This window comes from Salmo salar, chromosome 18, assembly GCF_965601325.2.
Source record: "Salmo salar chromosome 18, fSalSal1, whole genome shotgun sequence".
NCBI classification, from domain to species: Eukaryota; Metazoa; Chordata; class Actinopteri; order Salmoniformes; family Salmonidae; genus Salmo; species Salmo salar.
Genome location: NC_138308.1, coordinates 87,497,326 through 87,519,030, shown reverse-complemented (window position 1 = coordinate 87,519,030; position 21,705 = coordinate 87,497,326). Strand labels below are relative to the sequence as shown.

Here is a 21,705-nt window from a genome sequence, read left to right as displayed (position 1 = left end):
CTGCTGCCATCTACTGGCCAAAATCTAAATCGCAGCTGGGCTGGAATAATACATTATGGCCTTTCTCTTGCATTTCAAACATGATGGTACAAAAAATACAAAAAAACGGTTGGTTTTTTCTTTGTATTATCTTTTACCTGATCTAATGTGTTATCTTGTCCTACATTCCTTTCACATTTCCACAAACTACAAAGTATTTCCTTTCAAATGGTACCAAGAATATGCATATCCTTGCTTTAGTGCCAGAGCTACAGGCAGTTAGATTTGGGTATGTCATTTTAGGCGAAAATTGAAAAAAAGGAGTCAATACTTAAGAGGTTTTTAAGAACACATTTTTATTTACAATGACGGCGGGTTACCTGCCTTGTTCAGGGAAAGAACAACAGACTTTTACCTTGTCAGCTCGGGGATTCAATCTAGCAACCTTTCGGTTACTGGCCCAACGATCTAACCACTAGGCTACCTGCAGCCCCAGTTATCATAACTTGTATTAGCTCCGTTATCATAACTTGTCTTAGCTCAGTTATCATAACTTGTAATAGCTAATTTATCAGATCTTGTATTAGCTCAGTTATCAGAACTTGTATTAGCTCCGTTATCTTTACTTGTATTGGCTCAGTTATCATGAATTGTGTTTGCTAAGTTATCAACACTTATATTAGCTGAGATATCTTAACTTCTCTTTCATCAGATAGCATAAGTTGTATTAGCTCAGTTATTGTATTAGCTCAGTTGTCATAACTTGTATTAGCTGAGTAATTATAACTTGTATTAGCTCAGCTATCATAACTTGTATTAGCTCAGTTATCATCACTTATATAAAGATGACAGGCTTTTCAAATCAATTATATTGGTAAGGAGTTCCATCGTGAAACCCATGGGAACATCCAACCTACAGTAAAGTGGATCGTTCCTAGAGTTTGATTCCTAGCTATGCAAACAGACAGCCTTGTTTACAGTATACATGTATTATGTGCAGCTTGGAAAACACTATTTACATTTTGTCAGGCATCATTTGGTGAAAACAATAACCCAACTATGTTAACACTGAGTCTGTATTATTTCCATCAGCCAATTACTAATCTCACTCCCAACTTTATAATCACTATTCCCCCCCAGACACCTCTACCTGTATCGCATCTGGTGACCCTCACTACACCACCTTCGACAAGAAGAAGTACAACTTCATGGGGAACTGCAGCTACCTGATGTCAGAGCCCTGTAACCACACGTCAGTGCCTCACTACGAGGTGCATGCTGACAACGAGAACCGCTTCAACAAACCAACCATCTCCTACCTGAAGGCTGTGCATGTGTACGTGCGTGGGGTGAAGATCTCCATCTTGAAGGGAGGCACCGTGCAGGTGAGAGAGAGAGGGATTGATGGAGGGATAGGGTTGGGGGTAGAGAGAAGAAGAGATGAGGAAGACATTTGAAAATGTTTAAAAACGTAACAATGGAAAGAAATACTGATAAAATGCAGAGCCCTGCATGTACGCATTCAATATAAAGTAACGTACACAGTCAAGAACAGTTTGTCATTGTATTCAATAAATCTTTATTGTCACCGAAGGGAATTTCCTGAGCAGCATTAAATGCATAAAATTCATACAAAACACAGAACAGCTTATAAAGAGGAAGCTAAAAAACATGAAAAAAGAAATGCCCCTCACTAACACATGTCTGTGTCCTCTTCTCCTCCTAGTTGAATGGTATCAATGTGAACATCCCACTGACCCCAGCTACAGGCGTGTCTGTTTTGAAGTCTGGTAAACACTACACTGTAGCCATGGACTTTGGTGTGACCGTACGATATGACGGAAACCACTACATGGACATCAAGGTCATCAAGGAGTGAGTCAAAACTGCTTATGCAGCTTGGTTTCTCTACTACAGTTTTGGTGACCCCGACATGATATACCATTAAAATAACCATATAAACACAACATAAAAATGAAAACCAAATAGAAACATCTCACATTGTAATATTTTTATTTTATAACGTTGTCATTAAAATTTGCTCCTCTGTATTTAGCTATAAGGACAAGCTGTGTGGACTGTGTGGAGACTACAACGGAAACTCCAACGATGACTTCAGGAAACCCGACGGTTCTCTGACCACCAACCCCAATGACTTTGGACACAGCTGGGTCACAGATCCCAAGTGAGTCATGCCACCAGTTATTCACACACACACACACACACACACACACACACACACACACCACACACACACACACACACACACACACACACACACACACACACACGCACACGCACACGCAGGCACACACACAAAGGCACTCACAAACACACACACATGACTGATTCACCCTGTCTCTGACTCCAGTTGTAACAAGAAGCCCAACACCACCATCCCAGGCTGTACTGATGATGAACTGGACAGGTATGAGAGCTCTGGCTACTGCGGCATGCTACTGGACAAGAACGGACCATTCGCTGTCTGTCACCCCAAGGTCAACCCCAATGTGAGTAACTACCGTAATGTGCGGGATATAGTGTCTTACCCAATGTGAGTAATTACTGTAATGTACAGAATATAGGGTCATATCATATTTTGTCTTTAAGATTGTCGTGTCTTTGGCATCATTAATTTAACTGAAGACATTTTTATCAAATAACTCTCTGTAATTATTATTAAGCGATTAAACTGATTAATCGTGTAACTGTAATTAACTAGGAGGTCGGGGCACCAAGGAAAATATTCAGATTACAAAGTTATAATTTTCCTAATATAACTTTCAGATATTATAATATCTGATCTATAAGTCTTCTGATTAATGATGTATTAGTTTACCTCGTCAGTCTCATTCCAAACGTCGTAAATTGTTGGTTATCTGCACGACCCCAGTCTTCACTATGAGTCATCCATACATCAATTGTCTTAAAATAATTTATTTACTAACTAAGTAATTCACAGAAATGCATAACAAACAGTAGATATCTTTACAAAGAAATGATAGAGGAATGTGCCCTAGTGGGCTAAAGCGGCATGGCGCTTGTTAGACAAAAGGTTGATAAAAGTTGATAATTATAACAATTGAAATGCTAATTCTTTGCACATGAACGCTCACTCATTCGGGAACAATTGCAATCAATATATATATTCACGCTCAGTGTGTCGTCGGGATCTTTCTCTCTCTCTCTCTCTCTCTCTCTCTCTCTCTCTCTCTCTCTCTCTCCCTTGGTTAGAATGTATATTTCAAAGTGACATTCGTTAATGTCGTTATAGGACAGATGTTTCGTTGGTCTTCGCATTCAATGATACCGAATTCCTAGCTGCAGACTAGTAATTAATATCAAAGACTTGTTATTATTCTGTCGGTATCGATAGTCTAAGAGTTTAACCACGTGGTATGGTTAAAGTTCAGTAAGAGGAAGGAATGGTCAAACCTTCAGCCAACTCGTAATGGAGTGGAGGCTCGGTCTGGTGATAGAAACCCTGGGTGGGGGTTATATTCGGAATAACAGAAAAAGGCTGTCTCATGATGCCAGGTCCCGTCTGTTCATGGGGGCGTGCCGATGACTTGGTGAAACCTTAAACAGAAATACAATTCTCTCACATTAATATCTTACAAGCATCCCAACATGTTCCCAATTGCTTTATCCTTATTCATTCATTTTTATACAACCATTAGATGTAAGTCTCACAACTGAGGCTATTATATAAACAGCGCCATGGTAATATGGCCGTATTGTCTCTCATGAGCTTCACAAAATTGTACCTAACGGACCAGTTCGTAGCTGGATTCTTCACCGATCTTTCATACCTTCTCCAAAACATAAATGTCGTTCGGTTCTCCAATTCTTTAAAGTGGAAGAACCCCTTGGTTCTTTCTATGAAACCCACTCTGTCTCCATACCGTGGCCATGAGGCAGGACATTCTCTTAGGAATTTACGACCGCTCTCACAGAGCCTGGGTGTGGGAGACAGAGGTAGGGGGATGGTGCATAGAAAACCCAAAGAGGGCAACGTCATGACAAGATTAAACAAAACTGTGATTAATGTGTGAAATCTCACCCCCAAGAAGACATTTTGTTAATGTATAGACATATTTAGTGCAGAAATGTTTAACCTCTCTAGGCTAGGCGGGACGAATTCGTCCCACCTACGTAACAGCCACTGCTATCCTGTGTCGCGATTTTCAAAACCTTAAAAATCCTATTACTTCAATTTCTCAAACATATGACTATTTTACAGCCATTTAAAGACAAGACTCTCGTTAATCTAACCACACTGTCCGATTTCAAAAAGGCTTTACAACGAAAGCAAAACATTAGATTATGTCAGCAGAGTACCAAGCCAGAAATAATCAGACACCCATTTTTCAAGCCAGCATATAATGTCACCAAAACCCAGAAGACAGTTAAATGCAGCACTCACCTTTGATGATCTTCATCAGATGACAACCCTAGGACATTATGTTATACAATACATGCATGTTTTGTTCAATCAAGTTCATATTTATATCAAAAAACAGCTTTTTACATTAGCATGTGACGTTCAGAACTAGCATACCCCCCGCAAACTTCCGGGGAATTCGCTAACATTTTACTAAATTACTCACGATAAACGTTCACAAAAAGCATAACAATTATTTTAAGAATTATAGATACAGACCTCCTCTATGCACTCGATATGTCCGATTTTAAAATAGCTTTTTGGTGAAAGCACATTTTGCAATATTCTAAGTACATAGCCCAGGCATCACGGGCTCGCTATTTAGACACCCGGCAAGTTTAGCACTCACCATAATCATATTTACTATTATAAAAGTTTGATTACCTTTTGTTGTCTTCGTCAGAATACACACCCAGGACTGCTACTTCAATAACAAATGTTGGTTTGGTCCAAAATAATCCATCGTTATATCCGAATAGCGGCGTTTTGTTCGTGCGTTCCAGACACTATCCGAAATAGTAAAGAAGTGTCGCGCGCATGGCGCAATTCGTGACAATAAAATTCTAAGTATTCCATTACCGTACTTCGAAGCATGTCAACCGCTGTTTAAAATCAATTTTTACGACATTTTTCTCGTAGAAAAGCGATAATATTCCGACAGGGAATCTCCTTTTCGGCAAACAGAGGAAAAAATCCCAAAGGCGGGGGCGGTCGGGGTCACGCGCATAAGCCAGTGTCCCTTGATCGGCCACTTGAGAAAGGCGATAATGTGTTTCAGCCTGGGGCTGGAAAGACGACATTCTGTTTTTTCCCGGGCTCTGAGCGCCTATGGACGACAAGGGAAGTGTCACGTTAGAGCAGAGATCCTTAGTAAATGATAGAGATGGAAAACAAGTTCAAGAAATGGTCAGACAGGCCACTTCCTGTAAAGGAATCTCTCAGGTTTTGACCTGCCATTTGAGTTCTGTTATACTCACAGACACCATTCAAACAGTTTTAGAAAATGTAGGGTGTTTTCTATCCATATGTAATAAGTATATGCATATTCTAGTTACTGGGTAGGAGTGGTAACCAGATTAAATCGGGTATGTTTTTTATCCAGCCGTGTCAATACTGCCCCCTATCCTAAACAGGTTAAATACGTTTCATTTAATTCAATTCAAACAACTTTGTCACTTAACCTCTATGGGCTAGGTGGGACGCTAGCGTCCCACCCGTGGTGCACTCCATCAACAGCAGGTGCATTTCAAGAGCGGCAAATTTGAATCCAAATAAATGTCAAAATTCAAATTTTTCAAACATACAACTATTTTACACCCTTTGAAAGATAAACATCTCCTTAATCTAACCACGTTTTACGATTTCAAAAAGGTTTTACGGCGAAAGCATACATTTAGAGTATGTTAGGACAGTACATTTACAAGGGTTGTGTGTAATGTTTTGTCAATTCAAAGACAGGGTCACCAAAACCATAAAACCAGCTAAAATGATGCACTAACCTTTTACAATCTCCATCAGATGACACTCCTAGGACATTATGTTAGACAATGCATGCATTTTTAGTTCTATCAAGTTCATATTTATATCCAAAAACAGCGTTTTACTATGGCATTGATGTTGAGGAAATCGTTTCCCTCCAATAACCGGCAGTCAAGTCAGCGTCACAAATTAAATAATTAAAATTAGAAAACATTGGTAAAATATTATATTGTCATTTAAAGAATTATAGATTTACATCTCTTGAACGCAATCAACTTGCCAGATTTAAAAATAACCTTACTGGGAAATCACACTTTGCAATAATCTGAGCACTGCGCCCAGAAAAATACCCGTTGCGATACAGACTAGACGTCATGTTGGGGAGATCTAAAATCGAAAATACTATGTAAATAATCCATTACCTTTGATTCTCTTCATCAGATGTCACTTCCAGGTATCACAGGTCCATAACGAATGTAGTTTTGTTCAAAAAAGCTCATAATTTATGTCCAAAAATCTCCGTCTTGTTAGCACATGATCTAAGCCAGCCGGACTTCTCGTCATGAACGAGGGGAAAAAATATATTTACGTTCGTTCAAACATGTCAAACGTTGTATAGCATAAATCATTAGGGCCTTTTTTAACCAGAACATGAATAATATTCAAGGTGGACGAATGCATACTCTTTTATAACGTATTGGAACGAGGGTACCCAACATGAACTCGCGCGCCAGGTGTCTAATGGGCCATCATCGTTCCATGGCTCTTGTTCGGTCAGATCTCACTCCAGAAGACTCAAAACACTTTGTAAAGGCTGGTGACATCTAGTGGAAGCAATAGGAAGTGCCAAAATATTCCTCAGACCCTGTGTTTTTCAATGGGATAGGTTTAAAGGTAATACAACACATCAGGTATCCACTTCCTGTCAGAAAATGTCTCAGGGTTTTGCCTGCCAAATGAGTTCTGTTATACTCACAGACACCATTCAAACAGTTTTAGAAAATTTAGGGTGTTTTCTATCTATATGTAATAAGTATATGCATATTCTAGTTACTGGGTAGGAGTGGTAACCAGATTAAATCGGGTATGTTTTTTTATCCAGCCGTGTCAATACTGCCCCCTAGCCCTAACAGGTTTTAAGTAACCAAACCTACAAGCTTTGTGTGCAAGTCGAAGACAAGCGTATGTTTATGTGTGTCTACTTCAGAGTTTCTTCAAGGACTGTCTGTTTGACCTGTGCGAGCTGGATGGTGCTCAACCCATCCTGTGTGAGTCCATCGAGTCGTACGTCAACGACTGTCAGGACCGAGGAGTCACCATCGGAACCTGGAGGAACAGCACCTTCTGCCGTGAGTACAGATCAATGTTGGGGTCAATTCCATTTCAATTCCAGTCATTTCATAAAGTAAACCAAATTCTCATTCCAAATGTCCCTCACTGAAAAGCATTAAAGAGAATTGGAATTGGTATTTCAAAGTGCTTCCTGAATTGACTGGAATTGAAATGGAATGGACCCCAACCCTGGTACAGATACATGTTATACGTAATAATAACAAGGAAGAGACGGATATTGATGATGAAGATGGAAATTGTAGTGATTCATATAATAATAATGATTTCTTCACTCACCAAAGACCCTGCTGTTATTAGCACATCAAAGACCAAACAATACACTCTAACAGTACTGTTCCATATAATCAACAAAGTCATTATTAAGAGACAGTCATGTTTTAAAGTAGACTTATCTCCTAAAGTCTCCTCTTCCCTCCTCCTCTCCAGCTCTGACATGCCCCCCCAACAGTCAGTACGTGCCCTGTGCCGCCCCTTGCCAGCCCACCTGTGCCTCCAGACCCTCCACAGGGTGTGATGCTCCCTGTTCAGAGGGCTGTGTGTGTGACCCTGGTTACGTCCTCAGCGCCGGGGACTGTGTCAAAGAGAACTCCTGTGGCTGCAAAGACACTAACGGACAGTACTACGAGGTGAGTGTGTTGTGTGTGTCGGGTGATGGACTTTGTGTGTGTGACGTGTATGTAACCAACCAGCAACCATCCACTGATTAACTATTGTCTCTCCATCCATCTCTCCTCCTTCCCTCCCTCCCTCCAGCCTGGTGAGGAGTGGTACGTGGAGGACTGTAAGCTGAAATGTTATTGTAACGCTCCCTTCGTCACCTGCAATCCTTCTGATTGCCCTCCAATGCACGAGTGTAAGGTCCAGGGTGGAGAGCTGGACTGCTACCCTACAAGTAAGTTCCCTGACATAAACAGTCCGTACAAACACCCACACACACTCATAATGGTGTTTTGACGTCTGAGGTCTTGGATGGTAGGGTAGGTGACCAGGCTGTGACCATATGAGTTGACCAGACAGCACAAACAGATCTGAGACTTGGCTATAATATCTTTCTCTCTTATGTCTCATGCTGTCTCCCTCTGTCCCTCAGCCCCAACTACAGTCAAACCAACTACTCCCATACCAACTACACCTAAACCAACTACTGCCAAACCTACTACCACAAAACCACCAGGTGAAATTAACAGACAATCATCTGTTCTCATTCTTACGATCAGAATCAGAAACCGCTTTCTGTATTTGCACAAATCAGTTAATTGGTAACCAAATAATTCCTGATACTAACCCCTTGTCTCCCTTTCACCACACCCTCTTACCGTCTCTTCTTTGCCTCCCCCCATCCTCCTCTCCCTCTCTCCCCCAACAGTGACGTGCCCTCCCAATGCTGAGTACATAGAGTGTGGCCCAGCCTGCATCCCCAGCTGTAAGGAACCCTCCACCAACTGCACTGGCTCCTGTATCAGTGCGTGTTTCTGTAAGCCAGGCTTTGTGTTCAAAGGCAGACGCTGTGTCCCCATAGAAACATGTGGCTGTCTGGAGGGAGGTGACTACTATGAGGTACGAGACCATCTGGGATTGTTAGTCTGTGGTTAAGAATGTACTTTGTGATAGAATATGACACAATAGAATGTGATATACAATATTGTGTATGATATACCATACAGCATACCAAACGATATATGATACACGATATACGATGTGATACACAATATGATACGATATCATACGATACGGTACTTTTACTGTCCAGAATGTCCACTCATTTGGATATTGATAGTACTCCTCTCAGCACATCACAAATATACTTTAAAAATGACCAACAACATAAGGAACACACACATACATTCACAGAATGCACAAATAAACTTTACAAAAAAATGAATGGGCAAACAACATGTTAATAATTCCTCTCTCCCCGTCTCTGTCCTTTTAGCCAGGAGAGATCATCTTTGGTGACGGCTGCTCCAAGCTTTGTCGTTGTGCTGGAAACTACATCCTGGACTGTGTGGACAACTCCTGCTCTCCCACGGAGGAGTGTCGCAACGGAGCCTGCTATCCCAAAGGTACTGTTAGCTGAGTTATAATAACTTGTATTAGCAAAGTTATCATAACTTGTATTAGCAAAGTTATCATATTAGCTGAGTTACCAAAGTTAACAAACTTGTAATAGTTCAGTTATCACAACTTGTAATAGCTCAGTTATCATAACTTGTAATAGCTCAGTTATCATAACTTGTAATAGCTAAGTTATAAGAACTTGAATTAGCTGAGTTTTTATTTTACCTTTATTTAACTAGGCAAGTCAGTTAAAACTTCTTCAGGATTGGTTGGTCCCCACCAAGCAAACGTAGGCTAATGCGATAAGCATGAGGTTGTAAGTAGCAAGAACATTTCCCAGGACATAGACATATCTGACATTGGCAGAAAGCTTAAATTCTTGTTAACCTCTTACATCTAGACGTTCCGCTAGCGGAACACCTGCTCCAATATCCAATGATAGGTGTGGCGCGAATGACAAATTCCTCAAAAATACAAAAACTTCCATTTTTCAAACATATGACTATTTCACAGCATTTTAAAGACAAGACTCTCCTTTATCTAACCACACTGTCTGATTTCAAAAAGGCTTTACAGCGAAAGCAAAACATTAGATTATGTCAGCAGAGTACCAAGCCAGAAATAATCAGACACCCATTTTTCAAGCTAGCATATAATGTCACAAAAACCCAGAAGACAGCTAAATGCAGCACTAACCTTTGATGATCTTCATCAGATGACACACCTAGGACATTGTTATACAATACATGCATGTTTTCTTCAATCAAGTTCATATTTATATCAAAAAACAGCTTTTTACATTAGCATGTGACGTTCAGAACTAGCAAACTTCGGGAGGAATTTGCTAACATTTTACTAAATTACTCACGATAAACGTTCACAAAAAGCATAACAATTATTTTAAGAATTATAGATACAGAACTCCTCTATGCACTCGATATGTCCGATTTTAAAATAGCTTTTTGGTGAAAGCACATTTTGCAATATTCTAAGTACATAGCCCAGGCATCACGGGCTAGCTATTTAGACACCCGGCAGGTTTAGCCTTCACCAAAATCAGATTTACTATTATAAAAGTTTGATTACCTTTTGTTGTCTTCGTCAGAATGCACTCCCAGGACTGCTACTTCAATAACAAATGTTGGTTTGGTCCAAAATAATCCATCGTTATATCCAAATTGCGGCGTTTTGTTAGTGCGTTCCAGACACTATCTGAAAGGGTAAATAAGGGTCGTGCGCATGGCGCAATTCGTGACCAAAAAAATCTAAATATTCCATTAAAGTACTTCGAAGCATGTCAACCGCTGTTTAAAATAAATTTTTATGCCATTTTTCTCGTAAAAAAGCGATAATATTCCGACCGGGAATGTCCATTTAGCTAAACAGAGGAAAGTAAACAAAGCTTTCGGTCGACGCGGGCACGAGCCTGAGTCTCACAGTACTGTAACCAGCCACTACCCAAACGCGCTACTTTTTTTCAGCCAGAGCCTGCAAAGCCACGATTCAGCTTTTTACCGCCTTCTGAGACCCTATGGCAGCCGTAGGAAGTGTCACGGGACAGATAAGATCCTCACTCTTCAATAAACAGAGACAAGAAGAACGACACCTTGTCAGACAGGCCACTTCCTGAATGAAACCTTATCAGATTTTGGCCTGCCAAATGAGTTCTGTTATACTCACAGACACCATTCAAACAGTTTTAGAAACTTTAGGGTGTTTTCTATCCATATGTAATAAGTATATGCATATTCTAGTTACTGGGTAGGAGTGGTAACCAGATTAAATCGGGTACGTTTTTTATCCAGCCGTGAAAATACTGCCCCCTAGCCATAACAGGTTAATCTAACTGCACTGTCCAATTTACAGTGTCTATTACAGTGAAAGAATACCATGCTATTGTTTGAGGAGAGTGCACAGTTTTGAAAAAAACGGTTGGTTTTTTCTTTGTATTATCTTTTACCTGATCTAATGTGTTATCTTGTCCTACATTCCTTTCACATTTCCACAAACTACAAAGTATTTCCTTTCAAATGGTACCAAGAATATGCATATCCTTGCTTTAGTGCCTGAGTTACAGGCAGTTAGATTTGGGTATATCATTTTAGGCGAAAATTGAAAAAAAGGGGTCAATACTTAAGAGGTTTTTAAGAACAAATTTTTATTTACAATGACGGCGGGTTAACTGCCTTGTTCAGGGAAAGAACAACAGACTTTTACCTTGTCAGCTCGGGGATTCAATCTAGCAACCTTTCGGTTACTGGCCCAACGATCTAACCACTAGGCTACCTGCAGCCCCAGTTATCATAACTTGTATTAGCTCCGTGATCATAAGTTGTCTTAGCTCAGTTATCATAACTTGTATTAGCTAATTTATCAGATCTTGTATTAGCTCAGTTATCATAACTTGTATTAGCTCCCTTATCTTTACTTGTATTGGCTCAGTTATCATGAATTGTGTTTGCTAAGTTATCACCACTTATATTAGCTGAGATATCTTAACTTCTCTTTCAACAGATAGCATAAGTTGTATTAGCTCAGTTATTGTATTAGCTCAGTTGTCATAACTTGTATTAGCTCAGTTATCATCACTTATATAAAGATGAAAGGCTTTTCAAATCAATTATATTGGTAAGGAGTTCCATCGTGAAACCCATGGGAACATCCAACCTACAGTAAAGTGGATCGTTCCTAGAGTTTGATTCCTAGCTATGCAAACAGACAGCCTTGTTTACAGTATACATGTATTATGTGCAGCTTGGAAAACACTATTTACATTTTGTCAGGCATCATTTGGTGAAAACAATAACCCAACTATGTGAACACTGAGTCCGTATTATTTCCATCAGCCAATTACTAATCTCACTCCCAACTTTATAATCACTATTCCCCCCCAGACACCTCTACCTGTATCGCATCTGGTGACCCTCACTACACCACCTTCGACAAGAAGAAGTACAACTTCATGGGGAACTGCAGCTACCTGATGTCAGAGCCCTGTAACCACACGTCAGTGCCTCACTACGAGGTGCATGCTGACAACGAGAACCGCTTCAACAAACCAACCATCTCCTACCTGAAGGCTGTGCATGTGTACGTGCGTGGGGTGAAGATCTCCATCTTGAAGGGAGGCACCGTGCAGGTGAGAGAGAGAGGGATTGATGGAGGGATAGGGTTGGGGGTAGAGAGAAGAAGAGATGAGGAAGACATTTGAAAATGTTTAAAAACGTAACAATGGAAAGAAATACTGATAAAATGCAGAGCCCTGCATGTACGCATTCAATATAAAGTAACGTACACAGTCAAGAACAGTTTGTCATTGTATTCAATAAATCTTTATTGTCACCGAAGGGAATTTCCTGAGCAGCATTAAATGCATAAAATTCATACAAAACACAGAACAGCTTATAAAGAGGAAGCTAAAAAACATGAAAAAAGAAATGCCCCTCACTAACACATGTCTGTGTCCTCTTCTCCTCCTAGTTGAATGGTATCAATGTGAACATCCCACTGACCCCAGCTACAGGCGTGTCTGTTTTGAAGTCTGGTAAACACTACACTGTAGCCATGGACTTTGGTGTGACCGTACGATATGACGGAAACCACTACATGGACATCAAGGTCATCAAGGAGTGAGTCAAAACTGCTTATGCAGCTTGGTTTCTCTACTACAGTTTTGGTGACCCCGACATGATATACCATTAACCTCTATGGGCTAGGTGGGACGCAAGCGTCCCACCCGTGGTGCACTCCATCAACAGCAGGTGCATTTCAAGAGCGGCAAATTTGAATCCAAATAAATGTCAAAATTCAAATTTTTCAAACATACAACTATTTTACACCCTTTGAAAGATAAACATCTCCTTAATCTAACCACGTTTTACGATTTCAAAAAGGTTTTACGGCGAAAGCATAAATTTAGAGTATGTTAGGACTACATTTACAAGAGTTGTGTGTAATGTTGTGCCAATTCAAAGACAGGCGTCACCAAAACCATAAATCAGCTAAAATTATGCACTAACCTTTTACAATCTCCAACAGATGACACTCCTAGGACATTGTGTTAGACAATGCATGCATTTTTAGTTCTATCAAGTTCATATTTATATCCAAAAACAGCGTTTTACTGTGGCGTTGATGTTCAGGAAATCGTTTCCCTCCAATAACCGGCATTCAAGTCAGCACCACAAATTAAATAATTAAAATTAGAAAACATTGGTAAAATATTATATTGTCAATTAAAGAATTATAGATTTACATCTCTTGAACGCAATCAACTTGCCAGATTTAAAAATAACCTTACTGGGAAATCACACTTTGCAATAATCTGAGCACTGCGCCCAGAAAAATACGCGTTGCGATACAGACTAGCCGCCATGTTGGGGAGATCTAAAATCGAAAATACTATGTAAATAATCCATTACCTTTGATTCTCTTCATCAGATGTCACTTCCAGGTATCACAGGTCCATAACGAATGTAGTTTTGTTCAAAAAAGCTCATCATTTATGTCCAAAAATCTCCGTCTTGTTAGCACATGATCTAAGCCCGCCGGACTTCACTTCATGAACGAGGGGAAAAAATATATTTACGTTCGTTCAAACATGTCAAACGTTGTATAGCATAAATCATTAGGGCCTTTTTTAACCAGAACATGAATAATATTCAAGGTGGACGAATGCATTCTCTTTTATAACGTATTGGAACGAGGGTACCCAACATGAACTCGCGCGCCAGGTGTCTAATGGGCCATCATCGTTCCATGGCTCTTGTTCGGTCAGATCTCCCTCCAGAAGACTCAAAACACTTTGTAAAGGCTGGTGACATCTAGTGGAAGCAATAGGAAGTGCCAAAATATTCCTCAGCCCCTGTGTTTTTCAATGGCATAGGTTTAAAGGTAATACAACACATCAGGTATCCACTTCCTGTCAGAAAATGTCTCAGGGTTTTGCCTGCCAAATGAGTTATGTTATACTCACAGACACCATTCAAACAGTTTTAGAAACTTTAGGGTGTTTTCTATCCATATATAATAAGTATATGCATATTCTAGTTACTGGGTAGGATTAGTAACCAGATTAAATCGGGTACATTTTTTTATCCAGCCGTGCAAAAACTGCCCCCTAGCCCCAACAGGTAAAAATAACCATATAAACACAACATAAAAATGAAAAACAAATAGAAACATCTCACATTGTAATATTTTTATTTTATAACGTTGTCATTAAAATTCTACAAAAATGCTTGACTCATCGGTCTGTTTGCTCCTCTGTATTTAGCTATAAGGACAAGCTGTGTGGACTGTGTGGAGACTACAACGGAAACTCCAACGATGACTTCAGGAAACCCGACGGTTCTCTGACCACCAACCCCAATGACTTTGGACACAGCTGGGTCACAGATCCCAAGTGAGTCATGCCACCAGTTATTCACACACACACACACACACACACACACACACACACACACACACACACACACACACACACACACACGCACACGCACACGCAGGCACACACACAAAGGCACTCACAAACACACACACATGACTGATTCACCCTGTCTCTGACTCCAGTTGTAACAAGAAGCCCAACACCACCATCCCAGGCTGTACTGATGATGAACTGGACATGTATGAGAGCTCTGGCTATTGCGGCATGCTACTGGACAAGAACGGACCATTCGCTGTCTGTCACCCCAAGGTCAACCCCAATGTGAGTAACTACCGTAATGTGCGGAATATAGTGTCCTACCCAATGTGAGTAATTACTGTAATGTACAGAATATAGGGTCATATCATATTTTGTCTTTAAGATTGTCGTGTCTTTGGCATCATTAAAATTGAAGACATTTTTATCAAATAACTCTCTGTAATTATTATTACGCGATTAAACTGATTAACCTCTTGGGGCTAGGTGGGACGCTAGCGTGCCACCCGTGGTGCACTCCATCAACAGCAGGTGCATTTCAAGAGCGGCAAATTTGAATCCAAATAAATGTCAAAATTCAAATTTTTCAAAAATACAACTATGTTACACCATTTGAAAGATAAACATCTCCTTAATCTAACCACGTTTTACGATTTCAAAAAGGTTTTACGGCGAAAGCATAAATTTAGAGTATGTTAGGACAGTACATTTACAAGAGTTGTGTGTAATGTTTTGTCAAGTCAAAGACAGGGTCACCAAAACCATAAAACCAGCTAAAACGATGCACTAACCTTTTACAATCTCCATCAGATGACACTCCTAGGACATTATGTTAGACAATGCATGCATTTTTAGTTCTATCAAGTTCATATTTACATCCAAAAACAGCGTTTTACTATGGCATTGATGTTGAGGAAATCGTTTCCCTCCAATAACCGGCAGTCAAGTCAGCGTCACAAATTAAATAATTAAAATTAGAAAACATTGGTAAAATATTATATTGTCATTTAAAGAATTATAGATTTACATCTCTTGAACTCAATCAACTTGCCAGATTTCAAAATAACCTTACTGGGAAATCACACTTTGCAATAATCTGAGCACTGCGCCCAGAAAAATACGCGTTGCGATACAGACTAGACGTCATGTTGCGGAGATCTAAAATCGAAAATACTATGTAAATAATCCATTACCTTTGATTCTCTTCATCAGATGTCCTTTCCAGGTATCACAGGTCCATAACGAATGTAGTTTTGTTCAAAAAAGCTCATCATTTATGTCCAAAAATCTCCGTCTCGTTAGCACATGATGTAAGCCAGCCGGACTTCTCGTCATGAACGAGGGGAAAAAATATATTTCCGTTCGTTCAAACATGTCAAACGTTGTATAGCATAAATCATTAGGGCCTTTTTTAACCAGAACATGAATAATATTCAAGGTGGACGAATGCATACTCTTTTATAACGTATTGGAACGAGGGTACCCAACATGAACTAGCGCGCCAGGTGTCTAATGGGACATCAACGTTCCATGGCTCTTGTTCGGTCAGATCTCCCTCCAGAAGACTCAAAACACTTTGTAAAGGCTGGTGACATCTAGTGGAAGCAATAGGAAGTGCCAAAATATTCCTAAACCCCTGTGTTTTTCAATGGGATAAGTTTAAAGTCAATACAACACATCAGGTATCCACTTCCTGTCAGAAAATGTCTCAGGGTTTTGCCTGCCAAATGAGTTCTGTTATACTCACAGACACCATTCAAACAGTTTTGGAAACTTTAGAGTGTTTTCTATCCATATATAATAAGTATATGCATATTCTAGTTACTGGGTAGGATTAGTAACCAGATTAAATCGGGTACATTTTTTTTATCCAGACGTGCAAATGCTGCCCCCTAGACCCAACAGGTTAATCGTGTAACTGTAATTAACTAGGAGGTCGGGGCACCAAGGAAAATATTCATATTACAAAGTTATAATTTTCCTAATATAACTTTCAGATATTATAATATCTGATCTATAAGTCTTCTGATTAATGATGTATTCGTTTACCTCGTCAGTCTCATTCCAAACGTTGTAAATTGTTGGTTATCTGCACGACCCCAGTCTTCACTATGAGTCATCCATACATCATTTGTCTTAAAATCATTTATTTACTAAGTAATTCACAGAAATGCATAACAAACAGTAGATATCGTTACAAGAGATGATAGAGGAATGTGCCCTAGTGGGCTTAACCGGCATGGCGGCTTGTTAGACAAAAGGTTGATAAAAGTTGATAATTATAACAATTGAAATGCTAATTCTTTGCACATGAACGCTCAGTCATTCGGGAACAATTGCAATCAATATATATATTCACGCTCAGTGTGTCGTCGGGATCTTGGTTGAAAAGTTCGTTCTGTTGGAGAGTTTGTTCTCGCGTTCTTTCTCTCTCTCTCGGTTAGAATGGATATTTCAAAGTGACATTCATTAATGTCGTTATAGGACAGATGTTTCGTCGGTCTTCGAAATTCAATGATACCGAATTCCTAGCTGCAGACTAGTAATTAATATCAAAGTCTTGTTATTATTCTGTCAGTATCGATAGTCTAAGAGTTTAACCACGTGGTATGGTAAACCTCTCTGGGCTAGGCGGGACGAATTCGTCCCACCTACGCAACAGCCAGTTGAATCCCGTGGCGCGATTTTCAAATACCTTAGAAATACTATTACTTCAATTTCTCAAACATATGACTATTTTACAGCCATTTAAAGACAAGACTCTCGTTAATCTAACCACACAGTCCGATTTCAAAAAGGCTTTACAACGAAAGCAAAACATTAGATTATGTCAGCAGAGTACCCAGCCAGAAATAATCAGACACCCATTTTTCAAGCTAGCATATAATGTCACAAAAACCCAAACCACAGCTAAATGCAGCACTAACCTTTGATGATCTTCATCAGATGACAACCCTAGGACATTATGTTATACAATACATGCATGTTTTGTTCAATCAAGTTCATATTTATATCAAAAACCAGCTTTTTACATTAGCATGTGACGTTCAGAACTAACATACCCCCCGCAAACCTCCGGGGAATTTACAAACAATTTACTAAATTACTCACGATAAACGTTCACAAAAAGCATAACAATTATTTTAAGAATTATAGATACAGAACTCCTCTATGCACTCGATATGTCCGATTTTAAAATAGCTTTTTGGTGAAAGCACATTTTGCAATATTCTAAGTACATAGCCCAGCCATCACGGGCTCGCTATTTAGACACCCAGCAAGTTTAGCCTTCACCAAAATCAGATTTACTATTACAAAAGTTTGATTACCTTTGTTGTCTTTGTCAGAATGCACTCCCAGGACTGCTACTTCAATAGCAAATGTTGGTTTGGTCCAAAATAATCCATCGTTATATCCAAATAGCGGCGTTTTGTTCGTGCGTTCCAGACACTATCCGAAATGGTAAATCAGGGTCGCGAGCATGGCGCAATTCGTGACAAAAAAATTGTAAATATTCCATTACCGTACTTCGAAGCATGTCAACCGCTGTTTAAAATCTATTTTTATGCCATTTTTCTCGTAAAAAAGCGATAATATTCCGACCGGGAATCTCCTTTTAGGTAAACAGAGGAAAGAAAACAAAGCATTCTGTCGACGCGGGCACGAGCCTGAGTCTCACAGTACTGTAACCAGCCACTACCCAAACGCGCTACTTTTTTTCAGCCAGAGCCTGCAAAGCCCCGATTCAGCTTTTTGCCGCCTTCTGAGAGCCCATGTGAGCCGTAGGAAGTGTCACGTAACAGCAGAGATCCTTTGTAATGGATAGAGATGGCAAAGAAGGCCAAGAAATGGTCAGACAGGGTACTTCCTGTACAGAATCTTCTCAGCTTTTGACCTGCCATTTGAGTTCTGTTATACTCACAGACACCATTCAAACAGTTTTAGAAACTTTGGAGTGTTTTCTATCCAAAGCCAATAATTATATGCATATTCTAGTTACTGGGCAGGAGTAGTAACCAGATTAAATCGGGTACGTTTTTTATCCAGCCGTGTCAATACTGCCCCCTAGCCCTAACAGGTTAAAGTTCAGTAAGAGGAAGGCATGGTCAAACCTTCAGCCAACTCGTAATGGAGTGGAGGCTCGGTCTGGTGATAGAAGCCCTGGGTGGGGGTTATATTCGGAATAACAGAAAAGGGCTGTGTCATGATGCCAGGTCCCGTCTGTACATGGGGGCGTGCCGATAACTTGGTGAAACTTTAAACAGAAATACAATTCTCTCACATTAACATCTTACAAGCATCCCAACATATTCCCAATTGCTTTATCCTTATTCATTCATTTTTATACAACCATTAGATGTAAGTCTCACAACTGAGGCTATTATATAAACAGCGCCATGGTAATATGGCCGTATTGTCTCTCATGAGCTTCACAAAATTGTACCTAACGGACCAGTTCGTAGCTGGAATCTTCACCGATCTTTCATACCTTCTCCAAAACATAAATGTCGTTCGGTTCTCCAATTCTGTGAAGTGGAAGAACCCCTTGGTTCTTTCTATGAAACCCACTCTGTCTCCATACCGTGGCCATGAGGCAGGACATTCTCTTAGGAATTTACGACCGCTCTCACAGAGCCTGGGTGTGGGAGACAGAGGTAGGGGGATGGTGCATAGAAAACCCAAAGAGGGCAATGTCATGACAAGATTAAACAAAACTTTGTTTAATGTGTGAAATCTCACCCCCAAGAAGACATTTTGTGAATGTATAGACATATTTAGTGCAGAAATGTTTAAATACGCTTCATTGAATTCAATTCAAACAACTTTGTCACTTAAGTAACCAAACCTACAAGCTTTGTGTGCAAGTCGAAGACAAGCGTATGTTTATGTGTGTCTATTTCAGAGTTTCTTCAAGGACTGTCTGTTTGACCTGTGCGAGCTGGATGGTGCTCAACCCATCCTGTGTGAGTCCATCGAGTCGTACGTCAATGACTGTCAGGACCGAGGAGTCACCATCGGAACCTGGAGGAACAGCACCTTCTGCCGTGAGTACAGATCAATGTTGGGGTCAATTCCATTTCCATTCCAGTCATTTCACAAAGTAAACCAAATTCTCATTCCAAATGTCCCTCACTGAAAAGCATTAAAGAGAATTGGAATTGGTATTTCAAAGTGCTTCCTGAATTGACTGGAATTGAAATGGAATGGACCCCAACCCTGGTACAGATACATGTTATACGTAATAATAACAAGGAAGAGACGGATATTGATGATGAAGATGGAAATTGTAGTGATTCATATAATAATAATGATTTCTTCACTCACCAAAGACCCTGCTGTTATTAGCACATCAAAGACCAAACAATACACTCTAACAGTACTGTTCCATATAATCAACAAAGTCATTATTAAGAGACAGTCATGTTTTAAAGTAGACTTATCTCCTAAAGTCTCCTCTTCCCTCCTCCTCTCCAGCTCTGACATGCCCCCCCAACAGTCAGTACGTGCCCTGTGCCGCCCCTTGCCAGCCCACCTGTGCCTCCAGACCCTCCACAGGGTGTGATGCTCCCTGTTCAGAGGGCTGTGTGTGTGACCCTGGTTACGTCCTCAGCGCCGGGGACTGTGTCAAAGAGAACTCCTGTGGCTGCAAAGACACTAACGGACAGTACTACGAGGTGAGTGTGTTGTGTGTGTCGGGTGATGGACTTTGTGTGTGTGACGTGTATGTAACCAACCAGCAACCATCCACTGATTAACTATTGTCTCTCCATCCATCTCTCCTCCTTCCCTCCCTCCCTCCAGCCTGGTGAGGAGTGGTACGTGGAGGACTGTAAGCTGAAATGTTATTGTAACGCTCCCTTCGTCACCTGCAATCCTTCTGATTGCCCTCCAATGCACGAGTGTAAGGTCCAGGGTGGAGAGCTGGACTGCTACCCTACAAGTAAGTTCCCTGACATAAACAGTCCGTACAAACACCCACACACACTCATAATGGTGTTTTGACGTCTGAGGTCTTGGATGGTAGGGTAGGTGACCAGGCTGTGACCATATGAGTTGACCAGACAGCACAAACAGATCTGAGACTTGGCTATAATATCTTTCTCTCTTATGTCTCATGCTGTCTCCCTCTGTCCCTCAGCCCCAACTACAGTCAAACCAACTACTCCCATACCAACTACACCTAAACCAACTACTGCCAAACCTACTACCACAAAACCACCAGGTGAAATTAACAGACAATCATCTGTTCTCATTCTTACGATCAGAATCAGAAACCGCTTTCTGTATTTGCACAAATCAGTTAATTGGTAACCAAATAATTCCTGATACTAACCCCTTGTCTCCCTTTCACCACACCCTCTTACCGTCTCTTCTTTGCCTCCCCCCATCCTCCTCTCCCTCTCTCCCCCAACAGTGACGTGCCCTCCCAATGCTGAGTACATAGAGTGTGGCCCAGCCTGCATCCCCAGCTGTAAGGAACCCTCCACCAACTGCACTGGCTCCTGTATCAGTGCGTGTTTCTGTAAGCCAGGCTTTGTGTTCAAAGGCAGACGCTGTGTCCCCATAGAAACATGTGGCTGTCTGGAGGGAGGTGACTACTATGAGGTACGAGACCATCTGGGATTGTTAGTCTGTGGTTAAGAATGTACTTTGTGATAGAATATGACACAATAGAATGTGATATACAATATTGTGTATGATATACCATACAGCATACCAAACGATATATGATACACGATATACGATGTGATACACAATATGATACGATATCATACGATACGGTACTTTTACTGTCCAGAATGTCCACTCATTTGGATATTGATAGTACTCCTCTCAGCACATCACAAATATACTTTAAAAATGACCAACAACATAAGGAACACACACATACATTCACAGAATGCACAAATAAACTTTACAAAAAAATGAATGGGCAAACAACATGTTAATAATTCCTCTCTCCCCG

The 21,705-nt window shown here is 40.4% G+C and overlaps 1 protein-coding gene across 2 annotated transcripts in view; it reads left to right on the top strand.

Annotated features, from left to right (window-relative positions):
- The window catches only part of LOC106577901 (IgGFc-binding protein), a 115,939-nt gene that overhangs the window by 12,356 nt on the left and 81,878 nt on the right, over positions 1-21,705 (top strand). For both annotated transcript variants that reach the window (XM_082965277.1, XM_082965276.1), the window contains exons 13-31: positions 1,120-1,364; positions 1,706-1,854; positions 2,036-2,164; positions 2,351-2,489; positions 7,110-7,251; positions 7,682-7,881; positions 8,009-8,147; positions 8,346-8,429; positions 8,622-8,812; positions 9,189-9,318; positions 12,208-12,452; positions 12,794-12,942; positions 14,589-14,717; positions 14,885-15,023; positions 19,642-19,783; positions 20,214-20,413; positions 20,541-20,679; positions 20,878-20,961; positions 21,154-21,344. In XM_082965277.1, coding sequence (XP_082821403.1) covers positions 1,120-1,364; positions 1,706-1,854; positions 2,036-2,164; positions 2,351-2,489; positions 7,110-7,251; positions 7,682-7,881; positions 8,009-8,147; positions 8,346-8,429; positions 8,622-8,812; positions 9,189-9,318; positions 12,208-12,452; positions 12,794-12,942; positions 14,589-14,717; positions 14,885-15,023; positions 19,642-19,783; positions 20,214-20,413; positions 20,541-20,679; positions 20,878-20,961; positions 21,154-21,344 — 2,966 coding nt within the window. The remainder of the gene's footprint in view (positions 1-1,119; positions 1,365-1,705; positions 1,855-2,035; positions 2,165-2,350; positions 2,490-7,109; positions 7,252-7,681; positions 7,882-8,008; positions 8,148-8,345; positions 8,430-8,621; positions 8,813-9,188; positions 9,319-12,207; positions 12,453-12,793; positions 12,943-14,588; positions 14,718-14,884; positions 15,024-19,641; positions 19,784-20,213; positions 20,414-20,540; positions 20,680-20,877; positions 20,962-21,153; positions 21,345-21,705) is intronic.